A 21842-nucleotide genomic window follows, 5' to 3' on the forward strand; every position below is an offset into this window, starting at 1 on the left:
TCCCCGTGATCGATATCCGGTACTGACCTTTAGCTATACTATTCCTACTTTGTATACTTGCAGGTATTTAAAGTGCTAATAAGGAACTCGTACGGCACAATGAGATTGTACTCCCCTTCCAGCCGAAGAAGAAGTTCAAACTTGAAGAGCAATTCAAGCATTTCCTTAATATGTTTTGCAAGGTCCATACTAATATTCCTCTCGTCGAATCGTTGCAGGAAATACCTAGGTACGTGAAGCTACTAAGGGAGGCAGTGATAAGAAAGAAAAAGCCTACAAAAGCCGACCTTATGTTGCCTCACCATTGCAGCGAAATCATCCAAAGGGAGAGGGCAGTGAAGCAAAGAGATCCCGGTCAGTTCATAATTAGGTGTCAATTAGAGAAGGGAAAGTGGACAAGGCCCTTTGCAATCTAGGGGCTAACATCAATCTCATGCCGTTGAAATACTACGAGAAGCTCAACATCGGGCCTCTCAAAACGTCAGATGTAAGTATAAGGTTGGCCAATAACACGGCAATCAAAACAGTGGGCATGATTGAGGATGTCTTGGTAAAGGTACACGATTTTATCTTCTCTGCCGATTTCATTATTCTTGACATGAAAGTAGATAAGAATATACCTCTAATCTTAGGTAGAGATTTTCTAGCCTCATGCAAAGCTCTTATTAATGTAGGTAGAGGCGAAATCACGATTAGAGATAATTACAGCCGTTCCACCTACAAGATAGAGAGTGAAATGCTCAAGTATAAAGAAGCGCAACAAGCTAAGATGGAGCGTGAATGCAGGGCGGTCATGAATGATGGGCTTGTTAGTGGTGAAAATGTGTATAACATTATGTATTGAGAAACTCTATATTCCTTTGGTTTGTAGAAATGCCTCGTGGAGGATTTACAGGACGCAGAGCCTCAGCCCCCATTGGCCCTCCAGCTCGGGTAGGGAACACGGCTCAGCTACCTGAAATATTGGGTCTTTTATACATTTTTTTATAATTTTTTGAAGTTACTAATCCTATATTAATTTGCAGTTTGTACCCTTCTAAAGATGTGGCAAACGTATTGTGTGATTGTTTTCAGAATGTAGTACTCCCGGATGCTTTCTTACAAAGTAAACTTACTGAGAAAGGCGTTGAAACATATTGACTTGAATTTAAGGTAATTGTATAAACCATTAGCATAAAGAATGGTCAAGGTTTTACATATATTCTGATTGCATCTTAGAATTTCTTGATGTAACTGTATTCTTTTCTTTATCAACATTGGTTGGATAGTCTTAGAATTTTAACAGGGATATGAAAAGGTTCCTCCAACATATGCTAACGGAAGTGTTTCATTTGACGTCACTGTTGAAAGAATGGTAAAACTTGCATTTTCTAGTTTAACTTGTTTACAGTTTGTAATTATTGTTAATCTTTTTGAATATTGTTTGCAGACCAAAGAGAACAATGGGACGTTTGCTAAATTTATAGAATTTTATAAAAGAACTCACATGCTAAAAGGCAAAGATTTAGAAGGGGAGTTGTGTTCGCAGCGCGTCATAGAAACAACGGTATTTTCATATTCATATTAATTTGCATACTAATTTATTTGTCTACAATTATTTTTTGAGTGACAACTGCTGGAATATTTACTAATATCAAATATCAAAGAAGATGCGAAGCATTTCTTGATCTTGCATTTGGAATTTTAAATAAGAAAATGGAAACTGCCTTGCATCTATGCTATGCTTCTATGGTTAATTCTATGTGAGCAGTTTTAGAAAAACCAAGGCAGTGTTGAAGGAGTGAATTCGTGGTGGTGGTATATATATATATATATATATATATATATATATATATATATATATATATATATATATATAGGATTGTGATCAAGATAGAACCATTCTTAAACGTAGAACAAATGCCAAACGGAGGTCGTTAGATCTTTTAATCCAATGGTGTTGATTTGCACAACAACTTCCCATTACAACCAAAACTATTATTAATGGGTGAATGCAGATAAGTGAAAAAATAAAGCATGCATGGACTCTTCTTCGTTTCATTCATTCTTCCATCAACATGTGAGTTTTTTCACTTGTTGAGTCCGGAATGTCGTGAAAACATAGTCTAATATGTATGATTTTTAATCTTGACCGTCATTTTTTCCTCATCCAATGAATAAAATATGTAGAGTTCTAGGTTCTACACTTAAGAATGGTTCTATCTTTAACGCAACCCTATATATATATATATATATATATATATATAGGGATGTATTCATTTCCTTTTCCTATATTTCCTCATTTTTCCTTCTTAATATCAGCCATTAGATTAGAGAAATGGACGGTCAACATCAACATTGGGTAATTAATCTCGTGTTGCATTATTTGTCCTATTTTGTGCATTATGAGGGTACAATAGTAATCTAATAATGGCTGGAAACCGCTACGAATAATGCACCACATGGTCACGAGTAATGCATATAATTGCCTATATAATGCACAATATGTGAACTGCAATGCATACGAACAAGATGTGCTGTGTTATGATGTTTGACACACGTTTCTTGTTTCCCCTAAGGGTTTAATAAGCTTAGGGGCTAGGGTATAGTACGTAGACACGTATGTAATCTTCACATGGTAACGAGTAATGGATATAATTGACTATATAATGCACAATTTGTGAACTGCAATGCATACGAACAAGATGTGTTGTGTTATGATGTTTGACACACGTTTCTTGTTTCCCCTAAGGGTTTAATAAGCTTAGGGGCTAGGGTATAGTACGTACGCATTAATAACAAATTACAAAACGATACGAATAATTCACCAAATTGTCACGAGTAATGGATGTTATTAACTATATAATGCACAATATGTGAACTGCAATGCATACGAATAAGATGTACCATGTTATGATGTTTGACACACGTTTCTTGTTTCCCCTAAGGGTTTAATAAGCTTAGGGGCTAGGGTATAGTACGTAGACATTACTAACAAATTGTTGTTATTGGAATATACGTATGTGCATTATTTGGTTTAGGTAGTGGATTATGTAGCTGTTAATTGTCATTATCTCAGTATATTATGCATTATTAGAGGTATTGTGTATATGGGTTAATCAACGGATTGAAGATTACATACGTGCATTTAGTAATGTCTACGTACTATACCCTAGCCCCTAAGCTTATTAAACCCTTAGGGGAAACAAGAAACGTGTGTCAAACATCATAACATGGTACATCTTATTCGTATGCATTGCAGTTCACATATTGTGCATTAGTTAATAACATCCATTACTCGTGACAATTTGGTGAATTATTCGTATCGTTTTATAATTTGTTATTAATGCGTACGTACTATACCCTAGCCCCTAAGCTTATTAAAGCCTTAGGGGAAACAAGATACGAATAATTCACCAAATTGTCACGAGTAATGGATGTTATTAACTATATAATGCACAATATGTGAACTGCAATGCATACGAATAAGATGTACCATGTTATGATGTTTGACACACGTTTCTTGTTTCCCCTAAGGGTTTAATAAGCTTAGGGGCTAGGGTATAGTACGTAGACATTAATAACAAATTGTTGTTATTGGAATATACGTATGTGCATTATTTGGTTTAGGTAGTGCATTATGTAGCTGTTAATTGTCATTATCTCAGCATATTATGCATTATTAGAGGTATTGTGTATATGGGTTAATCAACGGATTGAAGATTACATACGTGCATTTAGTAATGTCTACGTACTATACCCTAGCCCCTAAGCTTATTAAACCCTTAGGGGAAACAAGAAACGTGTGTCAAACATCATAACATGGTACATCTTATTCGTATGCATTGCAGTTCACATATTGTGCATTAGTTAATAACATCCATTACTCGTGACAATTTGGTGAATTATTCGTATCGTTTTATAATTTGTTATTAATGCGTACGTACTATACCCTAGCCCCTAAGCTTATTAAAGCCTTAGGGGAAACAAGATACGGATAATTCACCAAATTGTCACGAGTAATGGATGTTATTAACTATATAATGCACAATATGTGAACTGCAATGCATACGAATAAGATGTACCATGTTATGATGTTTGACACACGTTTCTTGTTTCCCCTAAGGGTTTAATAAGCTTAGGGGCTAGGGTATAGTACGTAGACATTACTAACAAATTGTTGTTATTGGAATATACGTATGTGCATTATTTGGTTTAGGTAGTGCATTATGTAGCTGTTAATTGTCATTATCTCAGCATATTATGCATTATTAGAGGTATTGTGTATATGGGTTAATCAACGGATTGAAGATTACATACGTGCATTTAGTAATGTCTACGTACTATACCCTAGCCCCTAAGCTTATTAAACCCTTAGGGGAAACAAGAAACGTGTGTCAAACATCATAACATGGTACATCTTATTCGTATGCATTGCAGTTCACATATTGTGCATTAGTTAATAACATCCATTACTCGTGACAATTTGGTGAATTATTCGTATCGTTTTATAATTTGTTATTAATGCGTACGTACTATACCCTAGCCCCTAAGCTTATTAAAGCCTTAGGGGAAACAAGAAACGTGTGTCAAACATCATAACACAACACATCTTGTTCGTATGCATTGCAGTTCACAAATTGTGCATTATATAGTCAATTATATCCATTACTCGTTACCATGTGAAGATTACATACATGTCTACGTACTATACCCTAGCCCCTAAGCTTATTAAACCCTTAGGGGAAACAAGAAACGTGTGTTAAACATCATAACACAGCACATCTTGTTCGTATGCATTGCAGTTCACATATTGTGCATTATATAGGCAATTATATGCATTACTCGTGACCATGTGGTGCATTATTCGTAGCGGTTTCCAGCCATTATTAGATTACTATTGTACCCTCATAATGCACAAAATAGGACAAATAATGCAACACGGGATTAATTACCCAATGTTGATCTTGACCGTCCATTTCTCTAATCTAATGGCTGATATTAAGAAGGAAAAAGAAGGAAATATAGGAAAAGAAAATGAATACATCCCTATATATATATATATATATATATATATATATATATATATATAGGGTTGCGTTAAAGATAGAACCATTCTTAAGTGTAGAACCTAGAACTCTACATATTTTATTCATTGGATGAGGAAAAAATGACGGTCAAGATTAAAAATCATACATATTAAACTATGTTTTCACGACATTCCGGACTCAACATGTGAAAAAACTCACATGTTGATGGAAGAATGAATGAAACGAAGAAGAGTCCATGCATGTTTTATTTTTTCACTTCTCTGCATTCACCCATTAATAATAGTTTTGGTTGTAATGGGAAGTTGTTGTGCAAATCAACACCATTGGATTAAAAGATCTAACGACCTCCGTTTGGCATTTGTTCTATGTTTAAGAATGGTTCTACGTTTAAGAATGGTTCTATCTTGATCACAATCCTATATATATATATATATATATATGAAAATGATCAATACAAAACTTGATCTCAATACAAAATCCAGACCAAATCCTGACCATGAGATTTGACAATCCAATGGTCAATAATTAAATAAAAACACAGAGGGTCATTGTAAAGCAGTTTAGGTCATATTATAAACTTTGGGTTTGAGGTCATGTTAAGATCATTTCATGTCATCCTTACTATAATGACGTAAAAATAAGCTTACAATGACCTAAAAATGACTTTTGTATGCTTGGTTCTGCATTTTTGTATTAAAAATGGTTTTGCATGGATCAAAACCCTATATATATATATATATATGGTGATAAGCTAGGACTTTGGTGTTGGTCGTGATTCTTGACATATGCTGTCAAAACATATTGGAAGATCTACTTTCCAAGAAGAGAAGATTGCAGAATAAGTCCATGATTTCATAAATCCTGTGATTGGTACATAATTGATTACAGTACTAATTGTATTTCCATAGTTAGATATAAGCTATGCCTATATAACTAAGGCTGTAAATCACTCTGTAACATATCAAAGAAATACAACAATTATCAATCTTCTTCTCTTATTCTTTTCGCCATTATGCATCCTGCAAATCCCACCTCTCTCGACCACCATCTTTAAGATGGTATCAGAGCAGGTTTATCCCGGGATCGAGACTCAGAAAAGTATCATCACAGTCTCGGTACCTTTCCCGACCTCTTAAGACCTGCAAAACAAACAACCAACCAAATGTCAGAAACCCCATCCAACAATCAATTAATAATCCTCTCAGCAGAGCAATTTGCTGAATTCTTGAGACTGAATGGATCTCAAAAATCATCAAACCAGGAGCCTTCATCCCATCCAGAATCATTAGGCGAAGTACACATCGCCACCAAGCTCGATGGGGATAACTACCCCCTATGGGCAAAACTGATGAGACGGGCCATCGGTGGAAAAGGGCTGGCCTCTCACATCTCTGGAGTTCCAGACCCACCACTACCGACTGACCCGACATACACCCGATGGCAGCAACGAGATGACTGCTGCTTTAATTGGATCATCGGAAATATTGACGCCAGCCTCGTAAATGAGGTATCCCAATACGCAACGGCTCACGACTTATGGGAGAGTCTGGCCACTACGTACGGGAGCGGCGCGGACCAGTTCCAAATCTCCGATCTACACAGGCAAGCCTACAGCCTGAAACAGGGGAATATGTCATTAGAAAACTTATGGCAGAAACTCCAAGATTTGTGGATCTCCATCGACACCCGAGATCCAAACCCCATGGATACACCATCCAGCATTGACAAGTATAACCAACACATACAACGACACAGATTATACCAGTTTGTATGGGCATTGGATGACCGGTACGACAAGATTAAAAGAGAGATCCTAAACCTGGATCCAATACCAACCGCAAGGAAGGCTTACGGAATGGTCAGGCGCGAGTACGTCAACGAGAGACTGATGAACCCAACATCAAAGGATCCGGGAATCGGCGTCGGACTAGGAGTATTCGACCGAAACCGAAACCCTACCTCACAAAATCCGCCGCCTCCACCGTCTTCCAAAACCTACCGACGGGAAGAGGACAAAAGCAAAATGGTGTGCACGCACTGTGGGGGAAAGAAACACACAAAAGAATCGTGTTTTCACCTCCATGGATTCCCGGAGTGGTGGGAGGAGATGAAAAAGGCTCGACAGAACCGGGGGGGTTCAAATCGGAACAGCAGCGGCGGAGGTAGTGGGAGAGCAGCAGCCGCCGTAACAGGAGGGGATCGAGCTGCCTTCACCGACTCTCCGGTGGGTAGCATCGGTCCATCACTCACAAATAACGGCGAAGAAAGAATCGGGGCAAATGGAGGAGGAAAAGCCGTAACATCAGCGTCAGTGGCGAGGTCGTGGTCGGAAGGTATGATATTACCGATCACACACGCCGTCGACGGCGAGGAGGAGACGGCGGAGGTGTCTAGGGTTCCCACAAGTGGTGAGGCGGCTAGGGTTCGTAACCCAGCCGAACCCTTAAATGAAACCTCATTTCCTAAATCCCAATCCAACCCCACAAAAAGCCCAAAATACCACTACCCACCCCACCGAAAAACTACATCTTACAAAACACCCCAGAAGCCCACACATTCCCAAATCAAGCCCCAGAGTTTTCCAAATTCCCAAATCAAACCCCAAACTTCTCCGAAATTACAAAACACACCCAACACTTCTCCAGAATTAGAAAATACACCCCATACTGCAAAAAATTCGCAATTTAGCCCCCATCCTTCTCGACACATAGAAATACACCCCTCAATACCATGTAAAAATTCCTACGACACCCTGGCATGTTCCTCTACGTCCACATCAGGCCCAAAAGACCCCCATTGGATTTTTGACTGCGGGGCGACAGACACTATTTCCTATGAACCCTCCGATTTCTTATCCATATCCGATTCCAAAAAATCCTATGTCCAAACCGCGAGTAGGGACCTAGCACAAATTCACGGGGCGGGCACAATCAATATTTCGCCTACTTTATGCCTCTCGAATTGTCTTTATGTTCCATCCATGTCACATAAGCTCTTGTCTATTAGTCATGTAACTAAGGAGCTTAATTGTAAACTACTAATGCAACCACAATTTTGCATGTTGCAGGATATCAAGACGGGGACGATAGTTGGGCGTGGCACTGAGCGAAACGGACTGTACTATGTGGACGAGATAGCCCAACAGAGTACTGCCATGATGCTCACTCACGGACCGACTGACAGGCAGGCTTGGTTGTGGCATCGTCGGTTAGGACATCCATCTATGGGATATTTTCGTCTTCTTTTTCCACATTTAGTTACTTCTATGAAATCTTTCCATTGTGAAACTTGTGTGTTAGCCAAAACCCATAGACATTCCTTCAAGTTGAATAATACTCGAATGAAATCCCCTTTTGCTTTAATACATTCTGATGTGTGGGGTCCGGCTCCTATTACTGGGGGCCAAGGTTTTAGATATTTTGTGCTCTTTATTGATGATTACTCTCGCATGACATGGATCTATTTATTGAAAAATAAGTCTGAAGTTTTTGATAGGTTCATAGATTTCTATAATCTTATCCAAACTCAGTATAATCAACGCATCCAAATCCTTAGGTCCGACAATGGGGGGGAATTCATCAATACTAGAATGCAAGACTTTTTTAGGTCCAATGGATTAGTCCACCAAACATCATGTGCCTATACTCCAGAACAAAATGGGCTAGCGGAGAGGAAAAATAGATATATTCTTGAGATCACACGGGCCCTCCTGATTGAGTCCAAAATACCGAAATCCTTCTGGCCCGAGGCTACGGCAACTGCAGTATACCTCATGAACCCACTACCCACTGGAATCTTGAATTTTAAAACACCTCTGGACATTTTTTCAAATCACTTCGAAATTCCGTCAAACTTGTCTCTAGAACCTAGGGTGTTTGGTTGTTCAGTCTTCGTCCATATCCCAAAACATGAGCGTTCCAAGTTCGACCCATGTGCCCTTAAGTGTGTCTTTCTTGGCTATGGAAAAAATCAGAAAGGATATAGATGCTATGACCCAAAGACCCGTCAAATACACACAACCATGAATTGCAACTTTGTTGAAGGGGAATACTTCTATAGCCAATCTAGTGGTCAGGGGGAGACTCAACCTTCGGACGATAGCCCAAACACGGACCTACTAAATTGGCTACCTATATCCAAAGCTGACCCAGGAAACCAGTCGGGAGGGGAGTCACAGCCAAACCCTGTCACAGACGTTGGTCCAACAGAGGAAGCTAGCAGCACCGCCGGGCCGTCACTTCCAGTAATACAGGACGCAGAACAAAGTGACATGAACCAACCACCAACCCCGTCTTCGATTCCTGAGGTAACCAATTCCAATAGTGAAATTATATCTTTGGAGAACACTGACCATGATAGGAACACTGGAGAAGAATGTGAAAACAGTGAAAGAGATGGAGATGCTGGAAATCCATACGAATTACCTCCAAGAAGTAATAGAGGAGTACCTCCGCGAAGATACTCCCCAGACTGGAAAGGGAGAAAGGCGAGATATGCAGTAGCTAACCTTGTGCAAGGCCAAATGACAGAAATGGCCCGAGCATTCGAAACTGCACTATATGAGGAAGAAGAAATCCCACAAACGTTCCAAGAGGCAATGAAATACAAGCACTGGAGGGAAGCTATGAAGAAAGAGATAGACGCCCTCCTCAAGAATGGTACATGGGAGAAATGCACCTTGCCAAAAGGAAAGAAGCCAGTCGGATGTCGGTGGATATTCACCATTAAACGAAGAGCAGATGGTTCGATCGAGAGATACAAGGCGAGATTTGTGGCGAAAGGATACACTCAAGTGTATGGAGTGTATTATGAGGAAACCTTCTCCCCAGTGGCCAAGTTAAACACCGTACGAGCCCTACTGACTGTAGCAGCAAGCAAAGACTGGCCCCTACATCAGTTCGACGTCACGAATGCCTTCCTTCATGGCGAGTTAGAAGAAAACAAAGAGGTATATATGGATGTTCCCCCAGGATTTTCTGAAGAATTCAATGAAGGAGAAGTCTGTAGACTAAGGAAAACACTATATGGACTGAAGCAATCTCCACGAATTTGGTTTGGAAGATTTTGTCAGGCGATGTTCAAACATGGATTCAAGCAAAGTCTTTCTGATCATACACTATTCACAAAACGGAGAAATGGTAAAATGACATGTCTAATCATCTATGTTGACGACATGATCATCACTGGAGACGATACTGAAGAAATCCATAGTCTAAAGGAAAACTTGTTCAAAGAGTTCGAGATGAAGGATCTAGGAGCACTAAAATACTTCCTAGGAATAGAAGTGTTGGGATCTAAGCACGGAATATTCCTAAGGCAAAAGAAGTATGTCCTCGATCTACTGACAGAAACTGGTCTTCTCGAGTGTAAACCTGCGGAAACTCCAATGATCCCCAACCATGGATTGAAGATGGACGATGGAGCAGACCTCGCAGATAGAGGAAGATACCAACGACTTGTGGGAAGACTGATCTATCTCTCGCACACAAGGCCTGATATTACATATGCGGTTGGAGTAGTGAGTCAATTCATGCATCGACCACAAGCCAATCATATGGAAGCTGCATTGAGGATAATGAGATATTTGAAGGGAACTATAGGTTTTGGAATATTCCTACAAAAGGGGAGTGACTTGGAAATCGATGGATACACCGATGCAGATTGGGCAAGTAACCCGGTAGATAGAAGATCAACAGGAGGGTACTTTACCTTCATTGGGGGGAACCCAGTGACTTGGAAAAGTAAAAAACAAAAGGTTGTGGCCTTATCCAGTGCCGAGGCTGAATTCCGAGGTATTAAAAGTGGATTGATGAAGATTTTATGGCTAAGAAGGCTAATGACAGAACTTGGCTTTGCACCAACACGGAAGAGTCGCTTGTTCTGTGACAACAAGGCGGCAATCAGTATCTCCGAGAATCCTGTGCAGCATGACCGAACAAAACATGTGGAAGTTGATCGGCATTTCATCAAGGAAAATCTCGACGGAGGTATTATCGAATTCCCATTTGTTCGTTCAGAGGAGCAGCTTGCAGATATACTGACAAAGGCAGTTCACCCGAAAATCTTTAAAGAATTTTTGGGCAAGTTGAGTATCGGGGATACCGTTGCTCAACTTGAGGGGAAGTGTCAAAACATATTGGAAGATCTACTTTCCAAGAAGAGAAGATTGCAGAATAAGTCCATGATTTCATAAATCCCGTGATTGGTACATAATTGATTACAGTACTAATTGTATTTCCATAGTTAGATATAAGCTATGCCTATATAACTAAGGCTGTAAATCACTCTGTAACATATCAAAGAAATACAACAATTATCAATCTTCTTCTCTTATTCTTTTCGCCATTATGCATCCTGCAAATCCCACCTCTCTCGATCACCATCTTTAAGATATGCAAATCTGCGCATACTTAATCTGTTGTTGATTTTGCATTTGGTTGTGCCATAGCATCTACTCGTGAGATTGTAAGAGGCTGTCCCAAAATTTATAATCAGATATAGTAAATGATTTGAGAACAAGAATATGCCTTTGGAAGTATTCAGGTAGAATAATTAGACCTGTAGGATTGTTGGTAAGGTTATGATGCTATAGGCTAATGGTACCGTTTGGAATATGTTGAAGTTAAGAAAAGTCAGAACTTAAATGTATTGCCAAAAGAGGGGTACTGATTTTGGGGTTTTAACTCTGCCTGATTTTGCTTAAATTGAAGTTAGAAGATGACTCTCTTTCATAGCTACTGTGAAGAAATTGATAGGAATAACTAAACACACTCCAACTGTTAACTTGCATCCCAGCATGTGATATGAATATGATACTTATATTTATGAGATTGTGTTTGTTTATATAGATCAAAGGATATTTTCAATGTGGATTGGAAAAACATATTTATTTCTGGACCTTTTAATTGTTTGTTCAGTTTGAGTCCCTCAATTTAGAAACTTATTGTGATGTTACTTCAATAAGTTTCTGGCTTAAATAGACTGGATGGCTCCCAACATGAATACGCATTCCTAGCATAAAGGTGATAGTATGTCTTATGGTGAAGAATGGTGTTCTTGTAGGGTGGGAGAGGTACAAGCAATGCGAGCAAGTCGCTATCGAGGTGTGCGAGGACTTGAGGCGTTGCTCACCGAGTTGGAGAGGAAAAATGCAGCGTCTCGCGCTGAGTTAGTGAGGCAAAATGTGGAGTTGAGCGCGTATTTTGAGAAAAAGTGAGAGGTTGTTAGAACAGATTATGAACCTTAGTGAAGAAGTTAACGAATTGAGAAAAAGTGAAACAATATTATTACTTTTATGTAAATTTTGAGTTTTTGTTATTTTTTATTTTATTTCATTATGATTTTATTTAATGAATTATCCGGATAATAATTTGTAAGAATAATAATATTAAAATTTATAATAAAATACTGATTTGCTAGCACAAAAGTGCTAGCAAAAGAGGCGAAATTCCAAGCACCGCAAACTTTCTAGCACAGTGGAGGTACTCGCAAATTTGTGAGCACAACGTAGCTAGGTCCCAACTTCGCCTTTTTGCTAGCACAAGGTACTCACAAACGAACTTGTGCTAGAAAAAATTGTCATAACTTTATGACGAGCGTTATAGCTAGCACACAATGTGCTAGCAAATTGAACGGCTGCGAGCAGCATTTTTTGTAGTGATATATTCATATAAATAAGAATTTCAACAACTATCCATTTGAATAATAACCCAAAAAAATTAATACAAGTGCATGAAACCTAAAGGTGAATCTAAATTGAATGAATCATATACGTGTAGTATATCCTAATTCCTAAAAATACTCCATATAACTAGTAATTGGAGAATCACAAGTAACGACCAGACTAATTGGAGCGGGAGGCATGAATTCGGACCGAGATGGGGCTGCCGGTTCTGGTCCCGCCGCAGCTACCACAGGTCATGCGAACCGAGCCATGACAAGTCCGGCAGCCTGCGTCGCCATCGGACCACCGCGAGCATAGGCACTTGACCCGACCAGACCCGTTACAGACAGGGCACCGGGGAGTCCGCCCCGAATCCATCATGGATGTTTCCATCACTTGCTTCACCAAAACCGCCCCGGCCAACACGCTCACTCCCATCGCCGCTACCTGCGTAAGTGCAATTGGATCCATACCTCTATCTCTCCTTCTCTCTCTAACACCCACACATTTGTTGGTTTTTATGGAGCGGTTGAAGAGTAGTAGACGTCACTAATTTTCTACACATGTTTTGACTGCTAAATTAGCATTTACCAACTACTACTATTTGGGTTGCAAAATTGAACTAGTCTTCTAACTCATCGACGCCTTCTTTGAGCCTTTCAACATTAAAAATTATACTCCTTTCGTTCCACTTTAGCAGTCTCATTTAAGTTCGCAACGAGTTTTAAGAAATGTAAAGAAAAGTTGGTGAAAAAAGATAGTGGAATGTGAGTCCTACTTTTATATAATACTCCAATTTTATAATAAAATGTGAGTGAAAAAAAGGTTAGTGACATACGAGGCCTATCACCATTTATGGAATATTTCAATCGAGACTCCTAAAGTGGGACACCCAAAAATAGTAAACTGGGACTCCTAAAATGGGACGGAGGGAGTACAAATACTTGAAATCGAAAAATTATACGTTGACATTGTAACTGATATAGTTTTAAAAGCATTGTCTATTCATAAATAAAATAATATCGTTTGGTTGGAAAATACGAACATATCATATGTGGATAGCCTGAAATTTTCATCATAAGATAATTGAGAATAAATCCAAACTTTGTACTAATTTTTTTTACAAGCTGATTTTTAAAGTTGCTGGACAACTCATAATTTGTCAAAATTTCGAAATTTTTTTTGGCTATTTTGAGAATTGCTAAACAAAATCAAAATTTGGCCATTTATCATTTTTATAATTGAAAAAGGAAAAGGAAAAGGAAAAGGAAAAGGAAAAGTAAATCAAAAGAACAACAGAGGCCAACCAAGTCAGTACTTTCAGTCGTATACAATCAAACTAACTTATATTTACATCAAAACCCAATTTCCAAAGAGGAAATTTTTCAGCAGAAATGTCGTGCAGGAGTGTTTCATGGTGGCGGCCGCCTTTGCCTACACTCAAAGAGAAACGATCATATTTTGCTCCAATCAGTTTTCCCCACTGGAAATTATCGAAACAGACTCCGAACTATGGCCGTAAATTAGCCTCAAATCGTAAAAGCCATCATCACTTTGCAAGGAATTGCTTGAACAATGGAAATCGCGATTTTTCTCAGCAAGACCAGCCTCAGGATGCTCTTCTCAAAGCTATTTCCGGTATGTATTTCGAATCTCAAACAAGTGTCTCCAACTCAAGTACCTGGTATTATTGTTGCCTGGCAATTTTGTAACGCATTTTTTAGGGTTATTTGGGATACGTGGATGAAGAAGAAATTTGGGGTAATAGGTGTAGATATGTGGTGGAATCTGTATTTGACTATTTCTGGTGAAATAGCATTAGCTAATTATGCGATGATCAGAGCAGAATTTTGAGGATTGATTTGATTTAAAGAGTAAAATATGGATTTGCAGAAGTTTCAAGGAGAGAAGGAAGGGCGAGTCAAGCTACAATTGTAGTGTTTGGTGGCTCAGTTTCAGGTGATTCCACCTCTGGCTGGCTTGCTCTTGATCGGAAGGTGAGATGGTCATCGTTGTGCATTGAGTTAAAACTTCAATTTGTGATGTAGCAAGAAAGGGGAATCCCAAGCTTATTTTAGGTTGAAATCCAATGCTAATGCTCTATCCATATCTATGAATGGCAGCTAAATTCTTATCCAAGAAAGAGGGGGTTTACTGCAATTGGAACAGGAGGAGATGATTTTGTGCAAGCTATGGTTTATGCTGTGGAATCAGTAGTTCAGAGGCCAATCCCTCAAGTAAGCATTTTACACTTTGAGTTGCTCAAGTGTTGAATCAATTTGTATTTGATCCTCAGAAATTGGCCCTTTGCATTCAAACAATCTTTGTAATTGGTATTGGTAATCAGAACATCCACATTAGCTGCCTAAAATTAGTTAACTTGCCCCTCTTAATTATCTTGCTTTAATGCCCTTGAGTTAAGAGTTCAATGAATGAGCCATTGCTGCATAATTTAGGCCTTGATTACTAGTTCTCTTTGATATGGAGAGAAAGCTCTGCGTTTCTTCTTATCTTTCTATTCGCCGGCGTCTTCATTTGTAGGGACAAGTGAGACAGAAGATATCCTCCCGTGGCAAATATGTATCCGTAAAGATTGGACCGGTTCAGGTGGCTTCGAGCGAGCAGGTAATCGAAGTACCCAAGTAAAAAACTCTTTACCCTTATCGTTACTGAAGTAACCAGGAAAGGCTATGAGCTAAATGTTGAGGTTTGCCTGCTGTTGTATATAATGGTAACCTAGAGTGAGTTTATATTAGTGCCTAATATCATCAACTTTGGCCATTTATGCGCTAATAATCCAACGTATAATAATTATTCTGTAATTTGTTGTTGGCCTAATAACATTGATCAAATGATTTTTGACATAGTTGGATTGTGTTTTTCAGGTTCAAGCCGTATATTATGCCATGAGAAGAGATGACAGGATGAAGTATTTCTTGTAAATCAGATTCAGATCTCATTTTGTAAATTATGTATGTAATTTATAGGCAGCTACACAAACCTTAATATATCCTTTCCAAATTAAATCGTTTATTTGATTAAATCGGGTTTGTACCTCGTATATTATGTACTCCATTGCAAAGTAGTTATATGAAGAATATACACTTTTTCTTTTTTAGTCCGTTCCGTGAAAATTTAGAAACTTTTTTTCTCTGATAAGATAAGACTTATTCTCCAGTAACAATACTTTAATTATTAATTCTCTCTACCTCTCTCTTACTTTACTAATTGTGCATTAAAATTTTATCCAAATTGCATATTCTTGTAGAACGAAGGGATTAATATTATATGGCCTATTATTTATTGCTTGCTTATTCACAAATACAAATGTACAATGGTTTTATCTTTCTATTGATCATGTGCATGTTTTTTATTTTTCATCTGATAATAATAACATTAGTTTCGCATGTTTATCCTAAACTGATTCACAATTCCTTTCAATAATGGTTTGATTTTTAAAACTCATAAATAATTACTACTAATTTTGACTATTTAAATGAGCTATTTTAGAAATCTCCTCTATTATTTTAGAAGAGAAAAAGAGTAGAAATTTTTTTTCTTTTGATTAATTTCACGGATTAATTTCGTAAGGGTGTGATTGGTACCATCGCAATACATTAATAAGAATATTGAGCTTAAGAGTGTTTCAAGGTATTTGTGTTTACATAAAGAAGAGTTGTGAGTGTTTGGTAGAAGAAAAAAAACTCTATAAACGTGGGCTTTGAGGTGTTTGGTCGAGCTCATAATACAATTGGGAAAATGAGAGTTGTTTTTGTATTTTCACGCTGCAGACATCGCATACCCTAATTCCCGCCCGCCTCTCTACCTCAACAAAGAGCTCACAACTTGATCGACCAACTTCTTCTATGGTACAAGCGGCGAGTGGACCTGCAGTATAGCGTATCCGAGGTGTTTTCTCTTCTACTTTTGGTTGTTAACAGACTTGCATTTAGTTTGAGGTGACTTATGAAGATAGTACATCTGGCGTCCTCTGATTTGAAAACATGATGTAAAAGAGCCATGTAATATGAGAAATATGTTGGCAACGGTTGGTGTTCGCAAATAGGGAACTCGTCATAGTCTGCGCGTGAGGAGGATGATTCTGACCTGAGGCGGGATATCCCAGACACAAAGCTGAAGGCCCAGCCTCACATCCAGTCGAATTTGAACACGTGGAAGAGCTGTTACTACTCATTCTTGACCGGTGTGGAGTGGAGTAGGATTCAACTCAGACGGGAACTTGAAGATAGTATGCAACCACAAATAGTGGTCGCCGTTCGTAACACCTACTGGTGTTGTGTATTGATTGCATCGTTTTTTCCTCCGAGGCTGACGCAAACGCCAAGTTTATTCGCCGATCAACTAGGGATTGCACCCCTTCAACTTGTTCCCTCAACTCGATGTGGTAGTCGAAGGTCGTGAACTCTCCCCCTGTCATATATGCGGGGGACAGACAATTTGAAAGAGAAAGCACATGTTGCGGATGACAGTAGCCCAGCTGACGTGGACTCCGGATGCTCAAGCCCTTAATGACGAGGCCTCTCCATCTGCTCCAGAATTGTCTCTCAAACTACCGCTGGGTCGGCCACGATATTAAAAAATGTCGGTCTATCTTTCACCAAGAAGCTGGCCAAATCCCATATCACATTATTTACCAGTTCGGCTCACAACAATAAGTCTTGCGATACTCATACACTCCTCTTTTTTTATTGTAGAGCATTCCTTTGTGTTTTTGGAACAAGTACGTGCAATTGAACGAGCCCAAGTGCAAATTCAGTTTGAAGGTGGTTGTTGTGTGTTTGGAGGTGGTCGTGTCCACAGTGGGGCGCCGGATCTGCGTCTCTGGAGACTGGCTTAATTCATGAAGGGTAATGGCCTGGACGTCGGCTCCGTGCTCAAGTTCCAGTATGTGAAGAAGCGGCTGAACCACTTTGTGGTCTCCATCAATCCCCGATGAATGTATCTTGCTCCTGTAGATTTGTCTTTCTTGTTTTGTATGCACCACCTACTTATGTTACATGTTTTCTTCGTATCTATGTATCTGCAAATATGAACGTATTTGTGTATCTGAACCCATTTCGGTTGTAACTTTTTAAGAGGATTATATTCTCTTTAGGTAGTATCAATGTCTCCCACTCGATGATATGCACGGGTTTCGTCTATAATATTGGTTGCTATTGGGTATATAACTTTGTAGTAGCGCAAAAACAACCAATCTTATAGACGAAACCTATGCATACCATCGGGTGGGAGACATACTGATAAGTATTGTTCTAGGCCTTGGTTACTGGCCAGGATAATTTTCTTGATTAGATATCATGTGCAAAATATTTGCTAAAGTGTGCAGGATAGGATATAAGTCGGAATGAATGGGGTCGAAAAAAAATTCAGGGGAAAAGGACGCAAGAAGGGTGCAATATTGAGGATGAATGCCACGGAGCTTTAGCACGAGAAGGAAGCGAATTTCTAGGAAACGATCAACTATTATGGAGTCGTGACAATTGTCATTTCGAGAGGAGAAGCAGCCCTAGGGATTGGGGCAGGCCGCCCTATAAATAGGAGACCAAAATGAAGAAGGAGACACTTGGAGACTAGCTCCATTCCCCTCTCATAGCTCGCTCTCTAGTCTGATCATCACTTGAAGCCTTCGGCCGCCTTCCAGTTTGCGGATGACGCAATTTAAGAGTTTCTCAGTTTCATCGCTCCTGGGAGACCAAAAAAAATCTTTACTTGCTTTGTTTTTATGAATTCCTAGTTTAAGTACTTTTTTACCATGCATTCAACGCTGACTCTAGTTAACTGTTTTTAATCGAAACATCTTTATTTTGGTATATCGTGAATGCAATGGAGTTTCTCTTGTTTAATTTCGAGTTTAGTTATCTTATGTTTTTCCTTCTGCCTAGTTAGATAGATCTGGAGTTTTACATTGATTTTGGCTGTTTGCATGTTCGAATCTACCTAGTTAGATAGATCTAGTAATTTCTCAAGTATTTTCATGTTTTAACCGGTGAACTTCTTTTGGAAATGCATGAGATCTGTGTTTATTTCGTTTTAGTCACCTTGCATGATGGTCAGTTTACGTAATCGTCCTTTTATGCATGATTTAGAGCATCCACAATAGCGGGTCGTCCGTCCGGGACGTCCAACCGGAGAGGCGGACGTCTGTCTTGTTATCCGTCGTGTTGTCCGCTATTGTGGAGTGTTGACGGACGTCCCATTTTCTGATTTTTTAAAAAAAACTCTATATATACTGCTCGTTGAACTTCATTTCATTTGCATTACTTGTATTAACGAGTTTCTCTCTTTCTACTCTTATTTCTTTGAAGATAAATGGAGCACGACAGTGATTCTCCTGCCACGAGCGAGTCACATACGCCGACGTTCCCCGTTGGAGTTGGGGGAAACGCTGGCATAAATGCGGGGTTGCCCGGGATGGTGAGGGTGATGCCCCAAATGACGGGAATGATGGGCGGGTACTATAATATGTACCCTTGGATGGGAGATATGGGTGGGATGGTGCCCCAAATGCCTGGGGTGAGTGGGGGGGGGGGGATGACGAGGATGGCTGTAGGGATGAAGGGCGGGATGATGCCCGGGATAGAGGCGGGGATGGGGGGCATGATGCCCGGGATGATGATGTCCGGTATGATGCAGAGCATGCCTGCCGCTGCTGGGGGGAGCAGAGTGGGGGTCCCTCAATCACCTGGGGTTGTATCTATCGACCCTACATGGATTTATTGTCCGCCAATTCCAAGAGTACTCCACTGCATACTCAGTTCACTAGTATTGAGACTTTCTCACTGGAGGAGTTGGGTCTATCACCGATTAGGGAGACTCCCACTCAGAGTCAACCGGCGGTAGGTGGACAGGGGGCTTCGACAGGGAAGTCGAAGAAGAAGGGCAAGGGAAGGGACATGGGCAGGGGCGTTGGTGAGTCCTCGCGTGCGTAGAACGAGTGGGAGGACGAGGGGAGGCGGGGGACGACGGGGAGGAGGAGGCCGGCGAGGGAAAGAGGACCGTCTGGAGCGCGGAGGAATGCGGCGCTCTGGCAAAGGCCTGGGGGTCGGTGTAGTCGAGGATCCCATTATCGGGGCTAATTAGACTAATGACATGATATGTTGGCGCATTAGCCAGGCCTACATCAAATTCTGTCCACCCGGTGGGAGGTATCACGGGGGTGAGCAGTGCCGGAAATAGTGGGTGCGGGTGAGGAGAGCCGTCACCCGATTTGTCGGCATCTACCAAAACAACACCCGCATGGCAACCAGCGGCATGTCCATGGAGGATTTGAAGAATTTGTCTTTGCAGCAGTACCCCGAGAAGGGGCTGTATGGCCAGTTCAAATACTGGGATGCCTATCTTGTGCTACAGGAATCCACCAAGTTTCGTGCGGGTGTTGAAGCTGGTTGGCCGAAGCAGACGAAGCTCAACGCCTCCGGCGAGTACAACAGCAGTGCCGGTTCCACGACCTCCCTGACGATGTCGCAAGGCCCCGACCCTTCCCTCGATTTCCAGCCTCTGTCGCCCGATTGTGCAAAAGACCGCGATGCAGATGTCTAGGGGAAGTGCCAGTAGGTCCCACGAGGTCCAATCGGTAGCTCCTAGCGAGCCCAGTCCCGAGCTCACCCACCTCGCGCGCTTCCAACAGCAGCAGAGCATGATCGACGTCATAGAAAAGTGGAGAACGGCGGATAACCCCTTACACAAGGAGATATTGAAGGGGGTCATCGACAGTATGAGGTGCGATTTGGGGCTCCCACCCCTGCCCAGGAGTGACGCTGGGACTGGCCAAGGGGACGACGAGGAGTGAGATGGGGGCCACGTGTGTCGAAGCTTTGGGATGTATTTTTTTATGAACTATGTATTTTTTAATTTATTTATGTATATTTTTAAAATAAAATGGTTGCATTTCCCGGTATTCGTGTTGAAATTTTAATTCCGTAAATTACATATTTGTGAATTTGTGAATTTTATTATTGTTCTTGTCCGTCGGGATGTCCGCTATTGTGCAGTGGGATGTCCTTATGACGTGGCAGGAGGTGATTTTGGGATGTCCTTGGGCTTGTCCACCGGGATGTCAATCCCTATTGTGGATGCTCTTAGCTTTCGTAATTTAATTTCGGGTCTAGATCTGGATTTTACGATTTCAATTTCGAGCCTTCATCCATGGAGTCCTTGATTTTTTGGTTTTTGTTACTTGGTGGAGAAGGCAATGTCACAATCTGATTTTGGGATCATCTTGATGCTTTTGTTGCTTTTTTTACTTTTGTCAAACATGAGGAGTAATTTGCAGTCAAAAAATGAAGTGGTGAAAGGAATGCAAAATGCCCAGAGAGCATAAAGCGAACATGGACATGATGAACAAGCAACTATCCTAGTTGGCTAACTCCATCAGTGAGATGAAGGGGGAATGCAGGAAGACTCCCATCCATGTTACATATACATGTCAAGGCTAATGTGAGCAAGATTACACTGAGATCAGGTACATCATACAAAGAGCCAGAGATGAAGGTCTCGCTGGAAGAACCGAGCAAGATGGGAAGTCTAAGTAAAAACTCGACTCAGGGGAGTGACCATACAAGGTTTGGGGATGCAATTCCTCTGGAAGAAATAAGGAAGCCAGTGCCTCAGATGGAGGATCCATTCTTCCTTGAGGAAGAGCCGAGTAAGGTGAAAAATAAGGGGAACAGACTGACCAAGAGGAGTGGTCCTGACGAGACTGAACAAGTTGTGGAACCTCAAATCAACGAGGCACCGGAGGAAAGTTTAGGGGAAACCACTAAGGGACCTGATGAAAGGGAGAAAAACTATTCCCTTATCGATTCGTAAAGAGAAGGCAGAAGGAAGATCCAGTGGACTACATGTCTATCTTTAGGAAGCTTGACGTGACAATAACCTTCCTTCAAGCTGTGAAGCTACCTCCATTCGGTAAATTCATAAAGGAGTTCATAGTTGGAAAGGCGAACGAATCGCTTCAGCTATGGTCCAAGAGAAGCTACCACCCAAGCGAGCTGACCCAGGTATGTTCACTTTACCCATAACCATTGAGAATGTTAAAATTGAGCATGTTATGTGTGGTTTAGGAGTATCTATAAATGTTATGTCATTGTCAATCTATAATCGGTTAAAGGGGGTGAAGTTGACAAACA

General features: G+C 40.4%; 1 protein-coding gene and 1 long non-coding RNA gene across 2 annotated transcripts; both read left to right on the forward strand.

Annotated features, from left to right (window-relative positions):
- The first annotated feature begins 288 nt into the window (after positions 1–288).
- On the forward strand, positions 289–1199 carry LOC121758535. Its single transcript, XR_006041502.1, has 3 exons — positions 289–556; positions 675–933; positions 1026–1199. It is a non-coding gene; the product is annotated as an uncharacterized LOC121758535 (long non-coding RNA).
- Positions 1200–14010: 12811 nt separating this feature from the next.
- LOC121757287 lies at positions 14011–15811 on the forward strand. Its single transcript, XM_042152819.1, has 5 exons — positions 14011–14331; positions 14587–14690; positions 14817–14930; positions 15235–15318; positions 15579–15811. Exons 1-5 carry the CDS (start codon positions 14088–14090, stop codon positions 15633–15635), a joined length of 603 nt encoding a protein of 200 aa, XP_042008753.1. The 5' UTR covers positions 14011–14087; the 3' UTR covers positions 15636–15811.
- The last annotated feature ends 6031 nt before the right edge of the window (positions 15812–21842 follow it).

Source organism: Salvia splendens, chromosome 12 (genome assembly GCF_004379255.2).
Source record: "Salvia splendens isolate huo1 chromosome 12, SspV2, whole genome shotgun sequence".
Classification (NCBI taxonomy): domain Eukaryota; kingdom Viridiplantae; phylum Streptophyta; class Magnoliopsida; order Lamiales; family Lamiaceae; genus Salvia; species Salvia splendens.

Bases quoted from the DNA above. Each gene is read 5' to 3' on its own strand.
- LOC121757287 (XM_042152819.1), top strand. From the start codon at position 14,088: ATGTCGTGCAGGAGTGTTTCATGGTGGCGGCCGCCTTTGCCTACACTC. The intron at 14,332-14,586 runs GTATGTATTTCG...ATGGATTTGCAG, and splicing joins TCTTCTCAAAGCTATTTCCG to AAGTTTCAAGGAGAGAAGGA. The intron at 14,931-15,234 runs GTAAGCATTTTA...CTTCATTTGTAG, and splicing joins TTCAGAGGCCAATCCCTCAA to GGACAAGTGAGACAGAAGAT.